At 40.2% G+C, this 19,307-nt stretch overlaps 1 protein-coding gene across 5 annotated transcripts in view; it reads right to left on the bottom strand.

Annotated features, from left to right (window-relative positions):
- nav1b (neuron navigator 1b) overlaps positions 1–19,307 on the bottom strand; it is an 85,175-nt gene that overhangs the window by 22,898 nt on the left and 42,970 nt on the right. For 4 of the 5 annotated variants that reach the window (XM_071492967.1, XM_071492965.1, XM_071492966.1 and 1 more), the window contains 2 exons: positions 16,914–17,016; positions 14,453–14,812 (listed from right to left, as the gene is read on the bottom strand). In XM_071492967.1, coding sequence (XP_071349068.1) covers positions 14,453–14,812; positions 16,914–17,016 — 463 coding nt within the window. Of the gene's footprint in view, positions 1–1,865; positions 6,334–14,452; positions 14,813–16,913; positions 17,017–19,307 lie in introns of those variants that run through there. The other variant, XM_071492968.1, reaches the window with a different exon arrangement.

Below are 19,307 nucleotides of genomic sequence, written 5' to 3'. Positions count from 1 at the left end.
TAAATGCAAGTCCAGCTTGGATTTTGTATAATTACGTTCCCCATCATTTCTTCTGGCAACCACAGGTGGTAATCAAATTTGTGTTGGCGCATGAAAATGTGGCACAGTGGAAAAGGTAAATTAATAAGGCCCTTTAAAAGCTGAGTCACTGCTTGAGCTGAATCAGTTCTTTTCCCTTTCTTTTGCTTTTCCCACTGAGCTGAAAATGCTCTTTGTGGGTCTGCAGTCTGCAATTAGCAGAAGCAGGGAACATGGAATTGCATAGAAAAATACAGGGAGACAAAAATGGCCCATACACATTCAGAATTGGATTTAATCACATGGCTGTAGTTGAGGTGTAGCTGCAGTTGTAAAACAGAGATGAAGCTTACCCTGACACTTTGTGCTGGTTTTGAGCATTCTGATGCATAAAAATCAACATTTAAGTGAGGATTTGTGGCCACAGAGACGTGACCTCAGAGGAAAAGTTTGACACAAGAAAGGAAAACCCTCAGATAAATGTTTGATTTGAGAATTTTAAACATTTTCTTTTTAAGTTTTCACATACCATCAATAAGGAGAATAATTTTGATTTACATCGAGTGCAGATGTTCGTGGTATGTTTTGAACAATACCACCTCTGTCAGGAGCAGCAGAGGGGCCATGAATAACCCCACAGGGATGTCAGCCTAAGAAGAGGCAGGAGGGCCTGTGGGCTGTTAATATTACAAGCAAAACTGTCTGCCCTCAGAGATGAAATCCAGACAGGGGAAGGGTGGGAGTAGTACACCAGCAAAGTGCATACTTCATACATAGGGTGGCAATTAACTTTTTGTTTTCTGTGGCACAACTCCAGCATCTCTCTGATTTGTGTTTCCGCACTATTATTTGAGTGGGTTTGCTGTGAAAATGTTTTGATTTAAGAAGAATCAGGGATGATTGGTGGGGTGGAGCAAGTCAGGGATATTGCAATCACTGTCCAGACTTGTACTTGGAACTAACAGCATCACCAAAATCAAACACACACATGGACAAACACAAATGCTGGTTGCCACAATGGCATGACTCGCAGCACTGGTGAAAGCCACTGCAAAGATAGAGAGAGTAAGAAAAGCAAGCACACAAAACATTTTACAGAGCAAAAAAAAAAAAAAAAAAAAGAGAAGTCGCAGTTTCTCACACATGGTCTTTAAAAAAAAAAAAAAACAGTTATAAGCTTTAACCTACATAAAATCAGTGCGCACAAGAAGAATGCATCTTGCAGTTGAGCTCTGGCACTGTCAATATTTTCTGCATCAAGGACAGTAAAGACAAGGCTCCTGGAACTGCATGCCTATGGCTGAGTGAGTGGTGAAGACACCCTCTATTACACAGATAGCTGTGGCAGCAGCACTGCAGTGTCCTCCAAGAATAAAAAGTGTTACCACAGATGTTATAATTTCTTGAGCCAAATCAATGTCAACATATAAATCTCCAGCACATTTCTGCACGACTGTATTCTACCTCATGTCAACATAATTCACACGTCTAAAATTATTCAGCATTTCCTGAACTCCACTGTATCATGCACAATGTACAATGTCATCATCCAAGCACCAAACATGTAGAAAAACCAGCCGAATTGATTTCCAACTCATGAGCAGTTTATCGGCTAATGTTAATATACTGTAAGGTTAGTCAAAAGGTCATATTAACAATGATTTAAAGCCAGCGAATAAATCTATGAGTCCACAGTCCCCATAAAAGAAACAGCCATTACCGTTGGATAAATTATTGTTAGAGGGCAAATAAAGAAAGCCACTGTAGCATATCGACAAAATCCACAGCTATAAAAATGTCGAAAAACGGTTTCCTGTGAGTTTGCAGTGACTGAATGTCATTATTACCTTGGCGTAAAAAGTAAAGTCCTTCTTGCTCTTGGCGCCGACTGTAGAGAAGGCACCTTCCCGATGAGAACACGACCGCTCATCTGTGACCGTTTCACCGTTTTCGGTGAGCACAAATCCCTCGAATAATCTCTACGCGGAGCTTTAAATTCATATCTTCCGCAAGCAGAGACCCCTTTTCCTCCCATTCAGCGAGCAGAAAGAAGCAGCCGGCCGCTGGACAGGCAACACCCCCCCTCCCAAAAAAGAGAGAGGGGAAAAAAAAGAGGGATGACGGGACCGGGGAGAGACCCCCATATTCCTCTGTGGAAAAATGGCCGACGGCTGTATCCATGGTAACCTCAAAGTAATGTCATTACTCGGCAGCGGTTAATGTGACAGATTGATGTTTCGTTTGGCTTTAAACAGGTAATTAGCTTACAAACAAGTACAAAAATGAGTTATAAATACTAAGTTAAAAAAGAAAAAAAATCTATTTTCTTTTATTTACTTGTCAAATCTGAACTCAGACTTAATGCTAGCTAACCAAGAACGTTTTACAGGAGCATTAGCCCCGCATGTATTAGCATACATTGGGATCACGGAGGTAAACAAGATAATTAACGGGCTAAACTGATGGTTTTGATCCCAAATGACTCCTCTAAGCATCTGGATGAAAAAATATTCAGGTGAAAAACGTTTTATGTTCAAAGGACGGAATATTTTTTTTTATCTTACTTTTTAGAAGAGTCTTGGTGATTCTGCTAATACCCGAGGAATAAAAAAAGTGGGGCTAACACTAGCATGCAGTTTTTCCTGTTACCCACTATGGCTTGAAATTTACAGTTAAAGATTATTTTCATTATTGATTACCTGCCAATTGTTTTTTCAATTTGTTGATGAGTTGTTTGGTTTGTAAAACATCAGAGAATAGTAATGACACAACATTTTTCCAGCATCTGACCAAACAACACAAGCCAAGACTGGGGACAGTCCTAAGACTGGATATTTGGCAGTTTTGCTTAAAAATGGAAATACATGATGAACTAATTATCAAAAAAGTTGCATCTTATTTTTCCTTAATTTGATTAATCAACAAGTTGTTCCTGTTAGTTGGCCTATGGGTTTACAGTTAGATGACACTTTTGATTTCAAATCCAACCCATAGTTGATAAAACCTAAAGTGAGGTAGCCAATTAAAGGTTTACTTCTTAGAGGAAGTACTACTCAGCCGGTGAAAAAAATTGTATAGTGTATGCTATTTTGTGGCTCTGGAGGGTGCTTTTCAGTTAAAAAACAAAACAACTCTGATGTTGTAATTAGGGTTAACTCGCCTTGTCTTCAACATTTATCTGAAAGCCTGCATTACAAACTGAAGATGTGGTGTAAAGACACATGCATTCAGGAGGCAGGGAGGGCCTAATTAAAGATGCTATGTTGAGTTGCATAGAATTGTAGGATCCAACATTTTTGGAACATTTAGACTTTATATCTCTTCTGCTGCTTCAGGAGGAATAATGTCTCTTCTGAGTCCCCAATCTTTATGGAAAATGAATACTAAAATGTTGGAGTACTCCTCTAAGCTACCATCCATTTTATATGTAAGGCGAGAAACACTACATTGTAAAAACATATGACATATAATAGGCTAGTGTATTGTATTTTATACAACAATTTGAACTGTATATCATAGCCCAGTGCCTATTAGCGCAGCTACAGAGCCTGTCACTGGGCCTGCTACAGGTGGAGGATTGGTATGAGGCTGGTGTTAGTGAGACGGGCTGCTATGACTTTGCCACTCTAGATAAAGCAACTAAAGAAAAACATTAAGTACCATAATTGTGTAAAAATTATAAACAACTTACAACTGCTTGTAAATTAATTAGCCTAATTTAAAAGTCACTATTCCAATGGGATGCCCATGTTGCTCTGTGTCTGCTGAGTGGATAAGTTTTCCAGTTTAGCTTCGAGAATTGGGCAGATATGAAAGGATATTAAGGTCATCTTTCTGGGAAAGATCTGTTTTGCAGTCTTTCATCCCTAGTGTTCAAAAATTGCTGAAGCGAGCTTGTTGTTTATATGTATCAGACTCACTAATAATCACTGAATCCAGTGTAAACAGCGTTAGGTCCACCTTAAACTGAACAAATGCTGTGAAGTGATTAAAATAGCCTTATCCATTTCAAGTGAGCATTAAGAATGAGCACTTTTTTTTGTCATTGTCAGGGTTTTTAAACTTAGCTATAAAAGGACAAAGAAGCCCATATAAATAAACTACTTCCCTTTACATTTAACAGATGATTGCCATAATTGCTGTCCCTAAAAATAAAATGGACTTCATTCGTTACCTTCTGTGGCCAAGCTGGAAAAACTCAGTTTAAGGTAAAGGCTGAATTACTGCAAGTGCAACCACAAACCCACAGATGACACGAGCACCTCCAGTGAGGCATGAACAGCCTTGGAAAACCTCCCTCCCCTTCTCATTAGCAGTGGAACAGTCTCACACTGATGATCTCACCAGATCTCCGCTCTGTAAACTAAACACTCCAGGAGGTAAAGCTTCTGTGGACCACAGAGGTCCCACACCCAGTCCACTTCTTCAGTCAAAATCAGTTCAGTCTGAGTCTAGCTGGAATTACTCAGATTCAAAATGTAGTAACAAAGGATTGTATATAACCAAACCGCATGAACCTATCCACATTTCATGTTCGAGGAAATCCATTACAAAGCAGAAAAGGCAAAGATGCTGAAAAAAACAAATGCATTTAAGTATTTTCAACAGTTAATATTTCAAAAAAGAACTTATTGACCCCTATGATGTATTACAGTTTGAGGCTCTCTCTGTTTTTCCACATCCAGCCACATTTTGTAATATAAATACAGAGTCAGCTTAACTGGAATTTTAGATGGCTGTGGTTTTACATTTTGTTAAAATTAAACAACTGTTTTGCTGTCAGTGTGTGTACCAGACATGCAGGCAATCTCTTTAACAGAGTGAGATGCTATTTTGATAGAAGCTTGTTGTGTCTGCCTCCATTTTTTTTGAAATTCTCGCTCTGATCAACATCTGAAAAGGAGCTGCGCCTCTCTGCCTGCTGCTCTTCCTGTTTAGCTCTCAAACAACATGAAACATGTTGTTTAAATACCTGTTGGTTAGTTTTAAACTTTATTTTCTAATAGCAAAACATAAACTTGGATGCTCATTTCATGTGGAATGAAGACTGAAATAAATAGTTTACACTCCAAAATAAAAAGAAGAACTGTGTTGCTCATGTCTCTTGTTTATCTCAGCCAGGCCACAGAGCTGCTAAACACACCGCCATCTAAAAAGGCTTGAAGTCATGTTTGCACTGTATAGTAACAGCTGTCCTACACTGATAACCAAATGGCTTGTGTCAGAAACATCCTTTAACCGTCTGCTTAGGTCATTCAGTGATGTTGCCACCACCGGCCTCGGGTATTTACAAACTGTAAAAACAGAGATTCAGCCCATTTGTGAGAAGTTATAGCACCATGAGGACCTTAACTTGTTTTTACTGAGGATACCAGACAGAAGACCATTTTCATGATTTGACCTTTACTGTTGTGGCTTTTGATCTATCAATGCTGCTGTCTCCCTCTGCTGCAGTAAATTGTGCTGCAATGAGTGAGTCCAAGGATTTATTAGGATTTATTCAAAAATATACTGAAGGGAATAAAGGACAGAGACATGAAATCTCAAGTTCTCTGAAGGTCTTTGTTAATATATTTTAAAATATTTAGTGCATATTGGCAGCTACTTTGTAGTAAAATACATTACAGCTGAAATATTAACAAGCTACCATGACAAGAGTCATTTTTCTGCACTGTGCAAAAAGCCAGGATGAAAAAAAAACTTAAAAACTCAAATTAACTGTGAGGCCAAAAGTATGTGGACATGCGAACAACAAGGCCCATGTTTGATTGTTTAAAAATCTCTTTCAGAACCACAGATATTTATATGCAGCTACATAAAGAAAAACCCAGTCTTTTCAGAAAAGCTTTCCAGTGGATTTTGGAACCCAGCCGCAGGGATTCAGCCACAAGATCATTAGTGAGGTCAGGCTCTGATGTTGGACAATAAGGTCCTGGCTCTTTCAAATGTCATTTCTGCAATTCATGTCAGATAAGTCCTCCACACCAAACAGGGATCTGGCTTTGTGCATGCATATGGGAGGCACTGTCATGTTGAAAAAGAGCCTTCCCCAAACTGCTGCCATCAATTTGCAGGCACAGTATTTTCCATAATGTAGTGTAGCATAAAGATTTTCCTTGATTGGAAGTGAGGGGCCTAGCCTACATTATGAAAAACAGCCCAAGGTTAGAAGTATGCCAAAGTATATGAATAAGGCAGTCTGCATACTTTTGGCTAACTGATGCATCTTCCAGCCACAGTAGTTTTAAGATTGCAATGTTTCATGATCAGTCATAAAACATGTACAGGTAAAACTATATTCAAATATAAAACCTGTATAAATCTTGAAGGAGGTTAAAATTATACAGTAAATCTGGATCTGAACTCTGTTGCAGTTTCTATGTGGTGTTATGACATTTGATTTCCAGCAGGAGGCACACTGAGTTAAAGCTGGGCCTATGCCACAGTTCAGTGTACATGCTCTAACTGTATTAAGGGAGGCACCACTTGGCATTTAGGGAAAGAGAAATAGGACTTCACTGGATTTTCAACCCTTGAATGCTCAGAAAGAGCAGTCATTCTTCATTTGATGCAGTGGCACAGTGCAGGAAATTATTTCTCAAAGCCAGCATCACAAGAAAAACAGTGTTCAGTGATTTATGTCCGTTTAAATTTCATTCATTTGAAAAGACTACAGATGAAAAAAGCAGCGGAGCTTTGCATCAGCACATCTCCGAGCTTCCCGGTGCCTAATTTTACAGTACAGACCTTGACCACAGCTAGGCAAATTGGATCGGGCTGCTGTCATCACAGAGCAGTGTTAAATCAGTGGAGTAAATGGGGCTGAGATGCATCAGTGGCTGTGTCTGGGACAGTAGCCGGCCGCCCCATCTCCGCAAAGTCCCGGAAAAAGGTCTTGTCGTCAGGTTATTGGACTGGAAAAATGAATGTACAGTCTCCATCGACCTCAGACAGGAAACTTCCCCCTCCCTCCCCACAGATGTAGCCCACAATACAGCTGATGCACACTTCATCCTGAAACCAACAGTCTCAAGCGGTGCCACATTTACAGCCTGACAGTCTGGAATACAGTGCTGGTCTTCTAATATGTTTCATGTTGCTGTGCAAACTCATACCAACTTCATTGATATGGCACTTTGCATTGAGCTTGAACCGCTTGCTGCTAACTGTCTGGTTGATGCGGGTTCAGTATCAACGAAGAAGCGAAGCAGAGCCAAATTCAACATAAAGCAATACATTATGAGATAAACTGACAATAACAGAACCTCATTAGCCATACTTTAATCTGACATTTCTGTACCAACTCCAATAAACATAGAGACGTGTCGTCACCAGGTACCATATATTTTAACAGGTACCATATGATTTAAATTTTTAAACATAATATTGTGAAAAAAAAGTAGATGTATCATATTTTCCACCTAGGGCAGAGTATTATACTGGTGGAATTCAAACTGCACACCCAGACGACCACACACAGACATGATACAGGGATGATTCATACACCCTGGGGTGCTGCTGTAATGGTCCATTATTCACGTGGCTTAGGATGATGGTGAAGGTGGAGGCGGGTTTGGTGTTGAGGGGGTGAGTGGTGGTGAGGGCTCTCTAGATCCAGTATTTTACTGACCCTTGTTGGGGATTGAGAGCTCCATATTGACCCCAGATGTGTTTGAGCTGCTGACTTTGGGGGTCTGTGCGCACTGTGTGTGTGCTCATGACTGGGTCTAGTGGAGAAGCCTTCTATTGTTGTTCTTCCTTCAACCAATTTGAAAAACATGCAAATGACTAATTAGCTCAGCTTGAAAGGAACATTTCAAGATGATTTGTGTGTCTCCTCCTGTGGGTGTGTGTAGTATTCAGAGGCAAGAAAACCACATCCCTTCTTACTGAGCCGTAGGCCATAAAGGACTGACCCCAAGTGGTGGTCTCACTAAACTCTAATCCCAGCAGTGCCTGCGGAAGACTAGACTAAAGAGGCCAAAGCCCAATTTTTGTGCAGATGGGTTTAAGTGGGTCAGAAAATGTGTGAGGCTTCAATAGTCAGGGAAGCACTCAGTGGCTATATAGAGGTCTAACATGAGCAGGAAAGGGAAATTGAATGCAGACTGCCAGGGGCACAGATCCAGGATCAGATGACTGCAGCAAACTCTTTGTACATTACAGAATGAGTTTGTCGATACACATAGTTTCCATGAGTGAGGCTGTAAAGTATTCCAATATTTAGAAAATTACTCTCACTTTCACACTGTACATGACCAGCCTTTAACAGATCCACTCACTAGCATGGGCAAAGCTTTATTACGGTTACCATGGAAATGACATTGCCAGTGGAGCAAACTAAGCCAAGGGCTTAGCTACAGTATACAGTAATGTAGGGAACGAGAGTAATGAAATGCATTCAGTGTGTGTGATTGGAAAACTATACATAATTTCCTCTATAACATGCAATTGTATGTTTTCACAATTAAAGGATCCAATTTATTTTTCCTTTATGGGTCAATCATACAGTATTCCATACCAGAATGCTTGAATTAAATAATTTTCCACTAACCAGTGCTACTGTAAGTCCTTGAAATACCAAGAAGCAAAATGGAAATAAAAACAATGGGCAGACAGACCCCCCCAAACAATTTCATTAAGTGATTAGCATGCCGTCTTCACACCAGTCTCTCTCTCTGTCCAGCTTTCCTTCTCTGCCTGCTCTCATTTTCTGTCTGTTTCTTTCTCTCTCTCTCTCTCTCTCTCTCTCTCTCTCTTTCTCTCTTTCTTTCTCTTCATCTCAAACAAACAAGCAGCAAGCAGTGCATACATCCTTCACACACACATCCGCTATCACACTGACACACAAGGCAGCCCATCACTGGGTCAGTGGAAGACGGTTGCCATGGCAGCACATCCCGAGCCATGTTGCCGCATGATCAGAGGTGTGATGCTGCTGAACCAGTCTCCTTTCTCTGCTCTGCATTGCTGCCTGTGTGCTGCTATATGGAAACACAAGCTGGTGCTGTCCAGATCCCCAGATGTCCACGTACTCGCCGCAAACCCTCTGATACCTCGTAGAGTACAGGACAATAGTACAGGATAATAAACGCGCCATGTAGTTTCAACCTGCATCATGTCTTTTTCCACTATGTGTAATCTGTATGCAACGGCTGTGATGAAACTGTGTTTTGTTCTGTGTCATGTGTGAGGCTATGAACAGCATATGGTTCAGTTACGAGATGTAATAAATTTACCAGATGAGTAACATGTGAACAATAAAACCATCTAATTCATCTGTGATATTTATCCAAAACAGATCTCTGCCTGGTAAAATATATTCTATATCATATCTATTGTATACTCTATATTTAAATCTTACATTATAATCACATATCATGCTACAACAGCAACATATACATTGTAAACGAGACAGTGGCATGGCCTGGACAAATTAGATAAATGTATATCCCAGTCCATTCTTCTCTGAAATTCCTGTTCTTTACAGCTCACATGTTATATTATCATTACAGATAACAGTGACATTGGCTCTCTACATTTTTCATAACATTAAAGCTGCTCAAGTCAATATTACTTTATTAGGGATTGATGAAATCATTATTTGCAATATTAAAGAGACTGCTTGTAGCGACAAGCTCACCAAGAATTATCGCCCGACTAAACTCCCCCACAGCTCTACAGAGCGTTTTAGCTTTTTTCATGTAATTGTTTGGTTTAACAGTGCATAACGTCATTGTTTTGGCTCAGCAGGTATTTCAAGTAAAAACGCTCTGATGAAGCAACTCTGCGCCACTTGCCCAGCCTCAACAGAAGTTAGTGACTGGGTGGTTAAAATGTGCAGCATTTAACAGTTAAATGAGCAAAATATTTTCTTAGGAGTTAGCGGAAACCAAACCCGAGCTAAAAGGAGCGTGCATATTTCTGCTTTGTCTCTGCTGAATGTGTAAACCTCATAATGTTAACATATTCGCCAAATCAATTTTATTAGGTGGTAAAAAAGAGCGATTACAGTTTGTTGTGCAGCCCCCAAGTGGTTAAAAAAAAAAATCACATAATCACTTAACCACATAAGCAGGTCTAAGCTTGGCTAGTGCACAGACCATGTCTGGCACTGAAGCTACAGCAAGGGGAATTAACGAAACAGCAATTTAATAAATCTCAAGATTTACATTACAAAAATAATATTAGTCAAACCAGATTGTCGACTGATATGGATTTATCAAAAGCTGACACATGATAGATTATTCTGGTATTCAGGTACAGGATAAAACTAAGTCTTAGTATTCTGGTGTGTCAAGTTTAAAGGGAGATTGATGAAAGAAAAAAAATGTGTCCAACAAAGCCTGAAGGTAAGGCAAGACTTCAGCTTTCTATGAGGCAATGTACTCATAAATAGCTCTTTATTGTAGCTACGCGCCTTTCGCTGCTTCCTCCCTCAGTCAGCCAAAGAGTTTTTCACTGAGACCTTCAAATTTAAGGTTTTTAAACTGTTAATCTGCCAAGATAATACATAAATTTGTCAATAATCATGGAAAGGCCTCCTGCGAAATTCTTGTCTTCTGTTACAAACATTAGGCTTGCATTCATCCCATCAACTAAATGGCATTATGGAAAAAACAAGTAATTTTCCCAGTGAACATCTGTATTAGACATGAAAATTAAACCTAAACCAAACTGCTGCATATACTACATTTAAGTGCCTGTAACATATGAGCCACAATTGACTGACCACCACTGAAAGGACACTGAGTGTTGATTAGGAGTCATAATATATATGCCAGATATGGAAAAACCAGGCATGCACCAATAATATAATGTGATTACTGCTCCACTCATAAACCAGTGTCTTAAATATGGCTTGCAGTGGGGTGATATCATATGAGTGATGGTTAAACTTTGCCAGTATGGTGTGAAGAATGTGACCACAGGAAACAGTTACGATTCTTGACGTGGTCTAGGTTAAATAAGAAGCCGTCTCAACATTCCTGTGAGACATGAAACACTCATTCACTGTATGATGGTGTAGTAAAAATGTAGTAAAATGAGCATGAGCTTGTTTTATTAAATGCAGCCATTATCTCAAGCAGACACAGAGTCTACTGGGGGAGACGGGAAATTATGAATAATTGTAAATTACACTGGACATATCCAGTTGTGACTAAAAGTAAACAGTTCTCTATGTTTCCACATCAGCAACTGCAAGTTAGAAGATGCATTCATTGACCATAAAAACAGCAACCACTGTACAAACATCACTTATTACGAGATCTAATATGAAATCTAAGATTCTAAGGTATAACCATAGAGTTGAATCACTGCCTCTGTGACGCTATGTCAACTGGAAGGGCATTCAGAAGGCACGGACCCTTGCCAAAGCCAATGTCAAACAACAAAGTCCAGACTTCAGAAAAAAAAAAATCTAATTCATAGTTAATGATCCCGATCTGCCCCAAAGTTTTATGGGTTCTTCCCTCGCCAATGGCCCGTCCCTTACCACCTTCAGTACTTTTTGCGTAATCCAGCCGACAAATAAACACACATGGGTGAAAACATCATTGGCAAAAGTAATAACAACTTTGAAAGGCATGTCAGGGCTGTGTGCATGTCAGTTTTTTCTGAGCTCTTCTATCCTCTGGTGGTCAAAAACCGATAATGCAGCTTTAAGTAAGTTAAAGTTTATTTATTGTAGGTCTCTCAGGTTTATTGTGCAATGCAGTATGCAGTAATATTTGCAATGATAGTAACTGCTATCAGATGAATGCTCTGTATTTCTTGGAAACAAATAGGAAGGCTATATTAATGATTAATAAAACAGCCTCTGAATAATAACAGAATTGCTTTGACTGGGACAAAGCACATTATCATGAAGCTGTGTGTCACTTTGATGTGACTATTGCTCTCTGAGGGAAAGATGGAGCCTGTGAGGAGACTGGCATGTATGTGGTATCAGATTATTGATGAGGCGGACACCCAGAAGCAGAGATTACTGTCAGTGTGTATACGTTTAGCCTTAGCTAGCCAGTGCTCTCTGGTGCGGGTTAATCAATATCCATTAGACGTCCAGTGTTGTGCTGCAGTTCTATTTAGCTCCATTTTCATACAGTCTCATATAAAAAGGGTTGACCAACAACATGTCTTTTGTCTTATTTTTTCCATAACCCCTTTCCAGATTTTTCATGGCGTTGTGTACATCGGTTACCAAACATTATCATCTAAAAACAGCTCTTCTTCACTATTCAGATATAGTCAATTATATTAGGGCTAATTCAAAATCAATGACATGTATGGCAATGTAAAACTGGCTTTAGTAAAAGGGAGCATAAATTGAACCTCTCCTTACAGTCTATTTCAAGCTGGTTTCCATGGTTACACAGGAGGAGCCTGATCTATTTTCAAGAGCTGGTAGCTAATGGTTCTCAATGAGGTGAGCTGTGAGTGTGTGACAGGGGGTGTACAGTAGAAATACAAATGTATCACAGAATTTGCAAGAGTATACTATGAGAAGAGAATCAGAGCATGTGCTGTCGCGCCTGCTTCAAAAACCAGATTAGCTAGTCATCTCCACCAAAGGCTGTTGGTATATTTATGAGGGAGGGAGGATTAGCTTTTGATATAGAGTATTCCTGTATTCCTGTGGGAGAATCAGGGATACTTTCCACTGAGACTACAGACCAGCAAAGCATAGAAATCAGTTCGTCCGAGTGCAAGCATACAACGTATTCAAGGTCAAAGACAAAATAGCAGTATTTACATATCTTGGTGCATTTTGGCAGCCACAACAGGCTATTATCACTCTTGAGACAACATATTGAATGAGGCATTTCTATAGCATGTATTCATCCACACACACCCATAATCCTCTCGGTGTAAATAGTAATAATCCACTGTGGGGATCAGTTGTACCCATCAGGGTGTTTCACAGTCACCTTGAAAGCCTCCCTGGGGACTGCTGAAATTGGTGGCCCAAACACAGAGCATGATGAGGCATTTCTAAAAAGCAGTTGCATAAAATGGTTAGCATTTTTGGTGCCTGTGGTGCTGTAAAGCAGGGACGAGTCCCCCAAGTTCACCTCTCACATAAATTTGAATCACCACAGCAGAGCTGGTGCAGCAAGGGACAGGACAAAATACATGCCAGATTTAAGTGGATTTCGAGTGCATGCATGTTACTGTGAGGAATAGACCCATATGACATAATCCCTGTTTAATCCTGACCTTATCAGGATTCTGCTGTCTGATCTTTTTCACCTCTCTCCTCCCAAAAAGCTAAACCTTTTCACATGGGGCTAGTCATCCATTTTTATTTAACACAATGTATCTTTCTTTTTGTTTGAATCATTCTCACTATCAATCTTATCATCCCATCCTGATTCACCCCAGCTCCAAATTTCACAGCCTTTCACTTAAACTGACCCACTTCAACTGAACACATTTTCTTCTTTGCTCTAATTTCTACTCGTCTAAAATGTGTCATGTCCTTCTTCTCCTCAATGCACTGTAGTAAGAACGTGACCTGGCTTGCAGGGCCCCGCGAGCGCTCCAGAGACTGAGCTTAAATCCCACTGCATTTTCAACAGCAATAAAGCTGCTCAACCACACAAGAGAACTGTCCTGGATTCTCTATGTCTCTCTCTCTCTCTCTCTCTCTGTCTGTCTCTCTCTTACTATCGCTGTCAACTTGAGAGAGGAAATTAGAGAAAGGCACACAAAGGATGTAAGGGGAGGACAGCGGGGGTGAAGGCAAAGAGCAGGACAGAAAAAGAGAGACAGGGGGAGAGTAATTGTGAGATGTGACATTCCTGATAACAAAGAAAGCATCGTCACATGGGTGATTTAAACCATTTGTTGCTTCTCTACCTGTTGACAAAGCCTTCCCAACATTCAGAAGCTGTGCAATTTATACCAGAGCATTTATTGTGTAACCAAGACCACATCTGATAAGTTCCTCAGTAATAAAACTTGGGAAAGTGCTCTCACTGAGTCAGCAAAAACAGCCTCTGACAATGTCATGAGCACTTTGAGAAAGCATGTCTGCAGAGACTGCTGATGAAAGCTCTTTGATAGGTCTGCCAAGTGCAAAACATCAGATATCAACACAGCAAAAAATCCACCGTGTCGGCATGAAAGGTTTCCCTCATAAAAGTTTTTGGCAGTGCAGTTGAATGATAAAATGTATATGGTCTATGCAACCTGATTAGAAAGTGAAATGTGGCATGGAACAATGTCCAGCAATTACAGCAGGAGGCCTATCAGCTTACTGACTCCTGGGAGTTAAATGTAATTTGACAACAACTCCTGGCTGACCTTTTCAAAGTCACAAGGTAGAGGCTGAAAGCGCAAACCGGCATCCAGTCGTCTGCAGTCAGTAATTGGTTCATGTTGTCATGGTAACAAGAGGTTCAAACCAATGCTTGCCTTCAGATACTCTTACCCGTTAGCCAGGTTGTCGTCATCGTCATCAGGCAGGCTCTTTCCTAGAAGGTCACTGTCACTCAGGTAACCAGACTTGAGATCGGCATCATCCACATCCAAACCTTCGATGAGCTCAATGCGAGATGTGCTGCTGAGGCGGCTGGAGCAGCGAGCTGGCATCGTATGGGCGGTATACTGGGAGCCAGTCTTACTTCCCTGGTATCCTCCACCTGTGGCGGACGGGGCGTCGCCTGCCTGAAGACGGGGGCTGGACTGACCGTGGCGCCAGGAGAGAGGTGAAGAGCGGTTGGAGAGGCTTGATATGCTGCGAGCGTTGGTCTCATCACTGTCATAGCCCACATTACTGCTTTCCAGACAGCTGAGGGACACATGGGGGAAGGGTCAGTGTATGTTACTTTTATATATACGAGACATTTACAGTCTAGAATTGCACACAAAATCATGACATCAACAACAGTGCAAAGGATGAGACCAGAGAACCAAGCAAAACATGTTTCTTTCTCTTTCAGAGGTCCTTCAAAAAAAAAAAAAAACCCACATTGAGTTACTATAGAGCCATATACAGCAATTTTTCTGTATTGTCTTCAGGGACTAAGGCTAGAAATGCGGCATCCAAACCCACAGGCAAAGAGAAGAATATCCTTATATCTCTGTCTTAAGATGGCATCTGTCTTCACACTCACCAGCAGACAATATCATTCTCCTACCAAGGAGCTTTGCTTCACATGACCACACCTAAGAAATGCTGCTGCAAAATAGCAACACACCTCTTCCAATATGTTATGGCGTATATCATAGTTTTCCTATTCACTCATGTAAGTGGGTCAGTGTTAGAAATTTCCTCCAGATGGCTGGGAGCGTCTTCTGTGTCTGCCGATTACATAACTAGATGAACCAGCTCACCCAAATAAATATTGCAATGGCTATGACCACGGGGACATTTTTATCCATTGTTGATGGATAATTTATCAGTATGGAGGCTAAGTGGTGCCACACCAGTACTGAAAGTGGCAGAGTGAGAATTCTTACTTTTGTCAATGAGCAATATTATATCTTGTTTAACAGACATTTGAATCATTTACAACAATAATCAAATAATGTCTATTAAGATCATCATTATACAGCTGAGAATTCCCTTCAACCTTGCATTAATATGGTCTGACCAATGTCAAGTATGTATAATTACAAGATCTCACAGTTAAGATAATGGATAGAGTTGACTGATGGATGATAAGCGTATATTGTTACTGATATTGGACAATAATTTGAAGAGCTTTTGTTTATTTAGTCATTCATCAACATATTAGATATTTAAAGGAGCTATTTGTGTTTTGCACTTTGCAATTTCAGCATCAAATTTCATTCCTTTACTCACTCAGAGCTGTCTCCAGTAGTGGAAAGCAACACTCTTGCTTATATTTCAGTCACTTCTTTTTTTCTCCTGAAGTTAGCATGCTAACCAGCTAGTTCCGGCCTGGTTGAACTGTCTCGTCACATTCGGATAAAGAGTCACTGTTGTGTCCAGGCTTCCCTGAAGAACTAATGCTCTCCGTATTATAGCCTGTTGTCTTGAAAAAGCAACAATGCCTGAAGCTCTTACCAAGATTGGTAAGTAAAGAGCTGGTAGTGCTAAAGCTGGTTATGTAGCACTAGCAAAACTTGTTTCTGGGCACCGGATAGTTAAGTATTTTATTGGTGTTTTGGCTACGGTTTAAGAAAAATATCTGGCTTGCTGATGTTTTTATTTTTTGGGGTTTTTTTGGTAACAGCCGCCTAAACGGGTGGATGCGAGCAGCATATACACAACCACGCTGCAAATGTGAGGAGGTTTAATCAAAATGGTGAGCTAAAAGAGGCCGAAAAGCTTCACAGAGATTCAGAAATGGGTTATAACTTCCATAATTCTAGCACTACGAGTGACTGTTTCAAATTATAGAGATAATTGATTTGATTTTAATACAGAAATACTCATTAATGAACGTTTAAGGGATATAAGCAGATCATTGTCCCTTATCTCTGGGTTTTAGTTACACAGGATATTACATTCCAAGTTAAACATCCAAATGAAATAAAGAACTGTTCTCCCCCAGTGTCTTGTTATGATGTGGTTGTTGCAACAAATTATGCCTGGGCCTTTTGCCTGTGAGAGCCAAACAGAGATGCCTAGAATGAAGTCATGACCAAGAAAAAGAGACGGGCTATTTAAGAAGGATGGAAGCCAGATGTTCACCAGGTGGCAACTCTCCAAGTGGCCGCAGCACAACTGTTTATACATGATTGCGTTATGTATCGATCCAACAAGCTAGTTCTCATGACATGGAGAGAATTTGTCTTATGGTTTTATCCCGTGAGCTTATTCATAGAACATGCCCTGTTTCGGTTTACATGTGATATCAGCCATTAGCAAAGAAGACACCATTTTGAAACAATACAAAATTCTAAAATGTAATTGCACTCACCTATGGCTAAGCTGGGAGCCCCGCAGACTTGACATGGTGTCCTCCAAATTCTGGCGGAGATCAAGGACATTCTGCACGGTCCGTTTCCTCTGGGACTCAGGGTCTGTGGGTCAGTCATGCAGAACAAAAGTTTATAAAACATTCAGAGAGTCAAAGTAAAACTCAGATATAAGTGTGTTTCAAGAGAGGTCACAGACACACACGCACACACACACATAGTTACTGCTTCCACGAACATGTGACCTTGCTTGCATTATTTGTGCCTGGACTGATGTGACAGGTGTCTTCCTAGTAAACACACAGCCAACATATTTTCACATCATTAGGCAGACAAATTTCACTCCATGGGTCGTTTCACCATGGTAACGCCAGCTCTACCCCCTCTGGGCTGACATGGTACATCCTGAAAATGTAATACTGAAAGGTTGCCTGTAACTTAGATCGCCCACCAGGGGGATGTAATCTGACATTTGTGCCACACCAGGATCTCTTTCAAGGCACTGAGTTTTTTTCTATCCAGAGCTTCAGCTTTCTGATCTGTAGAGTCTCAGAGTCATAAAGCTGAAGCCGTAAAGCTAACAATAAGCTGAACTGCAGCCAGAGCAACTTCACCTCACATCAGCTTATTTAGACCAAGCTGCCTGCAATGTAAAGTGTCGAGACAGCGGGCCATGACCATGTCAAATCAATGCCGCGGGACAATTAAGAGTGTTGTTGTGTTAGCTGTAGCAAGTGACAGAAACCTCACTGTTTCAAAAACACAATGAGAGGAGATGGTGTTTCCCACTGTAGTGTGTGGAGGCAAAACCCCGTGGGGAGAGAAAGGAACATTCAATGCATTAACTGGAAAGGCTGGAGAAGAGCGCAAGGATGTCATGGGAGCATATGTCAAATATTGTGGTGTTATCATAATTGGGTGTTGAACCGATTCAGCCGGGTGTCTGGAGCGTGTGAATTATAAGCATCACACACAACATACACACATATAATTTGCACTTTAAAACACATGCTTGCCCTCCTTTTGCAATCCAGCACCGGAGATAAAGAGTCTTCAAAGTCTGCAAAAATACATTAACTGGGTTCAAAAGTGTAGACCCCAAAGACATTACATTGATAGGTTCAGAGAAAAAAAAACTATCATTCAAGTTTTCTGGAAACTTGTGTACCTCAGTATAATACAATATAGGTGAATATTATATATAATATATAATATTATAATATATAAACATGTACAATATTAACAGGCACCATAATGTATGATTCATGAGTCTGAGCTGGACAAAATTAGATTTTGAGTTAATATTAAATATCATCTTGATGGAAAATTGTCTGAGCTCAGGTATAATTAGCTTGAGAGGAGATTCTATACACAGCTTGACTGATACAGTTAAAACCAGGAACTTAAGAGATACTCTCTTTAACAATCACCAATTTCATTATTGGTGGCTAATTATCAGTCAATGGCTGTGTCCAAATCACGCCATCATTTACTCATTCACTGCAGTTAACAACATAGCCAGCAGGAAGATTAAAGACCACACCTTCATTTTGCATCATAACTGACAAATGCACTGTAACTGTCATGCAGCTATTAATTCTTTTGTTTTGCATCTCTAAAATGTTAAGTATTGCATTGTGAGATTATTAGCAGACAGTAGATATCACATGAACTCAGAGAAACAGGCAGGCAGTGAATATAGTGCACTGTTTAGTAAATAGAGAGTTAACACAGTTAACAAGATTTGGTTGTCACTCCATGATGAGTGCCATCCAGGGTTAACTTTTAAAACAAAAAACATTTAGCTCACTTCTTGTTTAAAATGTGGTTTGATCCTAAGTAATTACATGATAAACAGTAAATATGCAACATGTGATGTGAATCTGGCAACCCTGACTCCTAGAAATTATGTTTGCATCATACACATTACTTACAAACAAATTCCAGTTATGTTATGGTGGTGAACACAATCGCTGCCTACGTCATGTTCACAGACAAGTAAAAGGTTTCAGTTAAATATTAATACAATTTTTGAAACATTTTAATGGTACATCAAAACTATGCTCTTTCACTAACCTTGACCTCAACCAAGACTGGATATTTTCCGAAGAGTAGAGACGAGTGAGTCTAAGAATAAGTCACATCACATATCACATACTGCTAATTCCTGGGAATGTCCTCAACCAGCAATCCTGGACGCATAACATCTGTATTGAGTGTGTGTGTGTACAGTATATACAGAATATATATAAAATATATAATGTATTCAATAGGCACTGTGTTCCTGTCCAGTGAATGATGGTCCTCTGGCACCCTGCATTGCAGTGATGCCCACAGTACAGAGAGGGACAGAATACTGAAGCAGATCTGAATCATGAAAGTCTTATGAATGATGC

Source organism: Trachinotus anak, unplaced genomic scaffold (assembly GCF_046630095.1).
Source record: "Trachinotus anak isolate AG129_WGS33_773 ecotype Australia unplaced genomic scaffold, CSIRO_AGI_Tana_v1 ptg000013l, whole genome shotgun sequence".
In the NCBI taxonomy this organism is placed as follows: Eukaryota; Metazoa; Chordata; class Actinopteri; order Carangiformes; family Carangidae; genus Trachinotus; species Trachinotus anak.
Note: the sequence above shows the minus strand (reverse complement) of the source record. Positions and strands in the feature narration are given on the sequence as shown.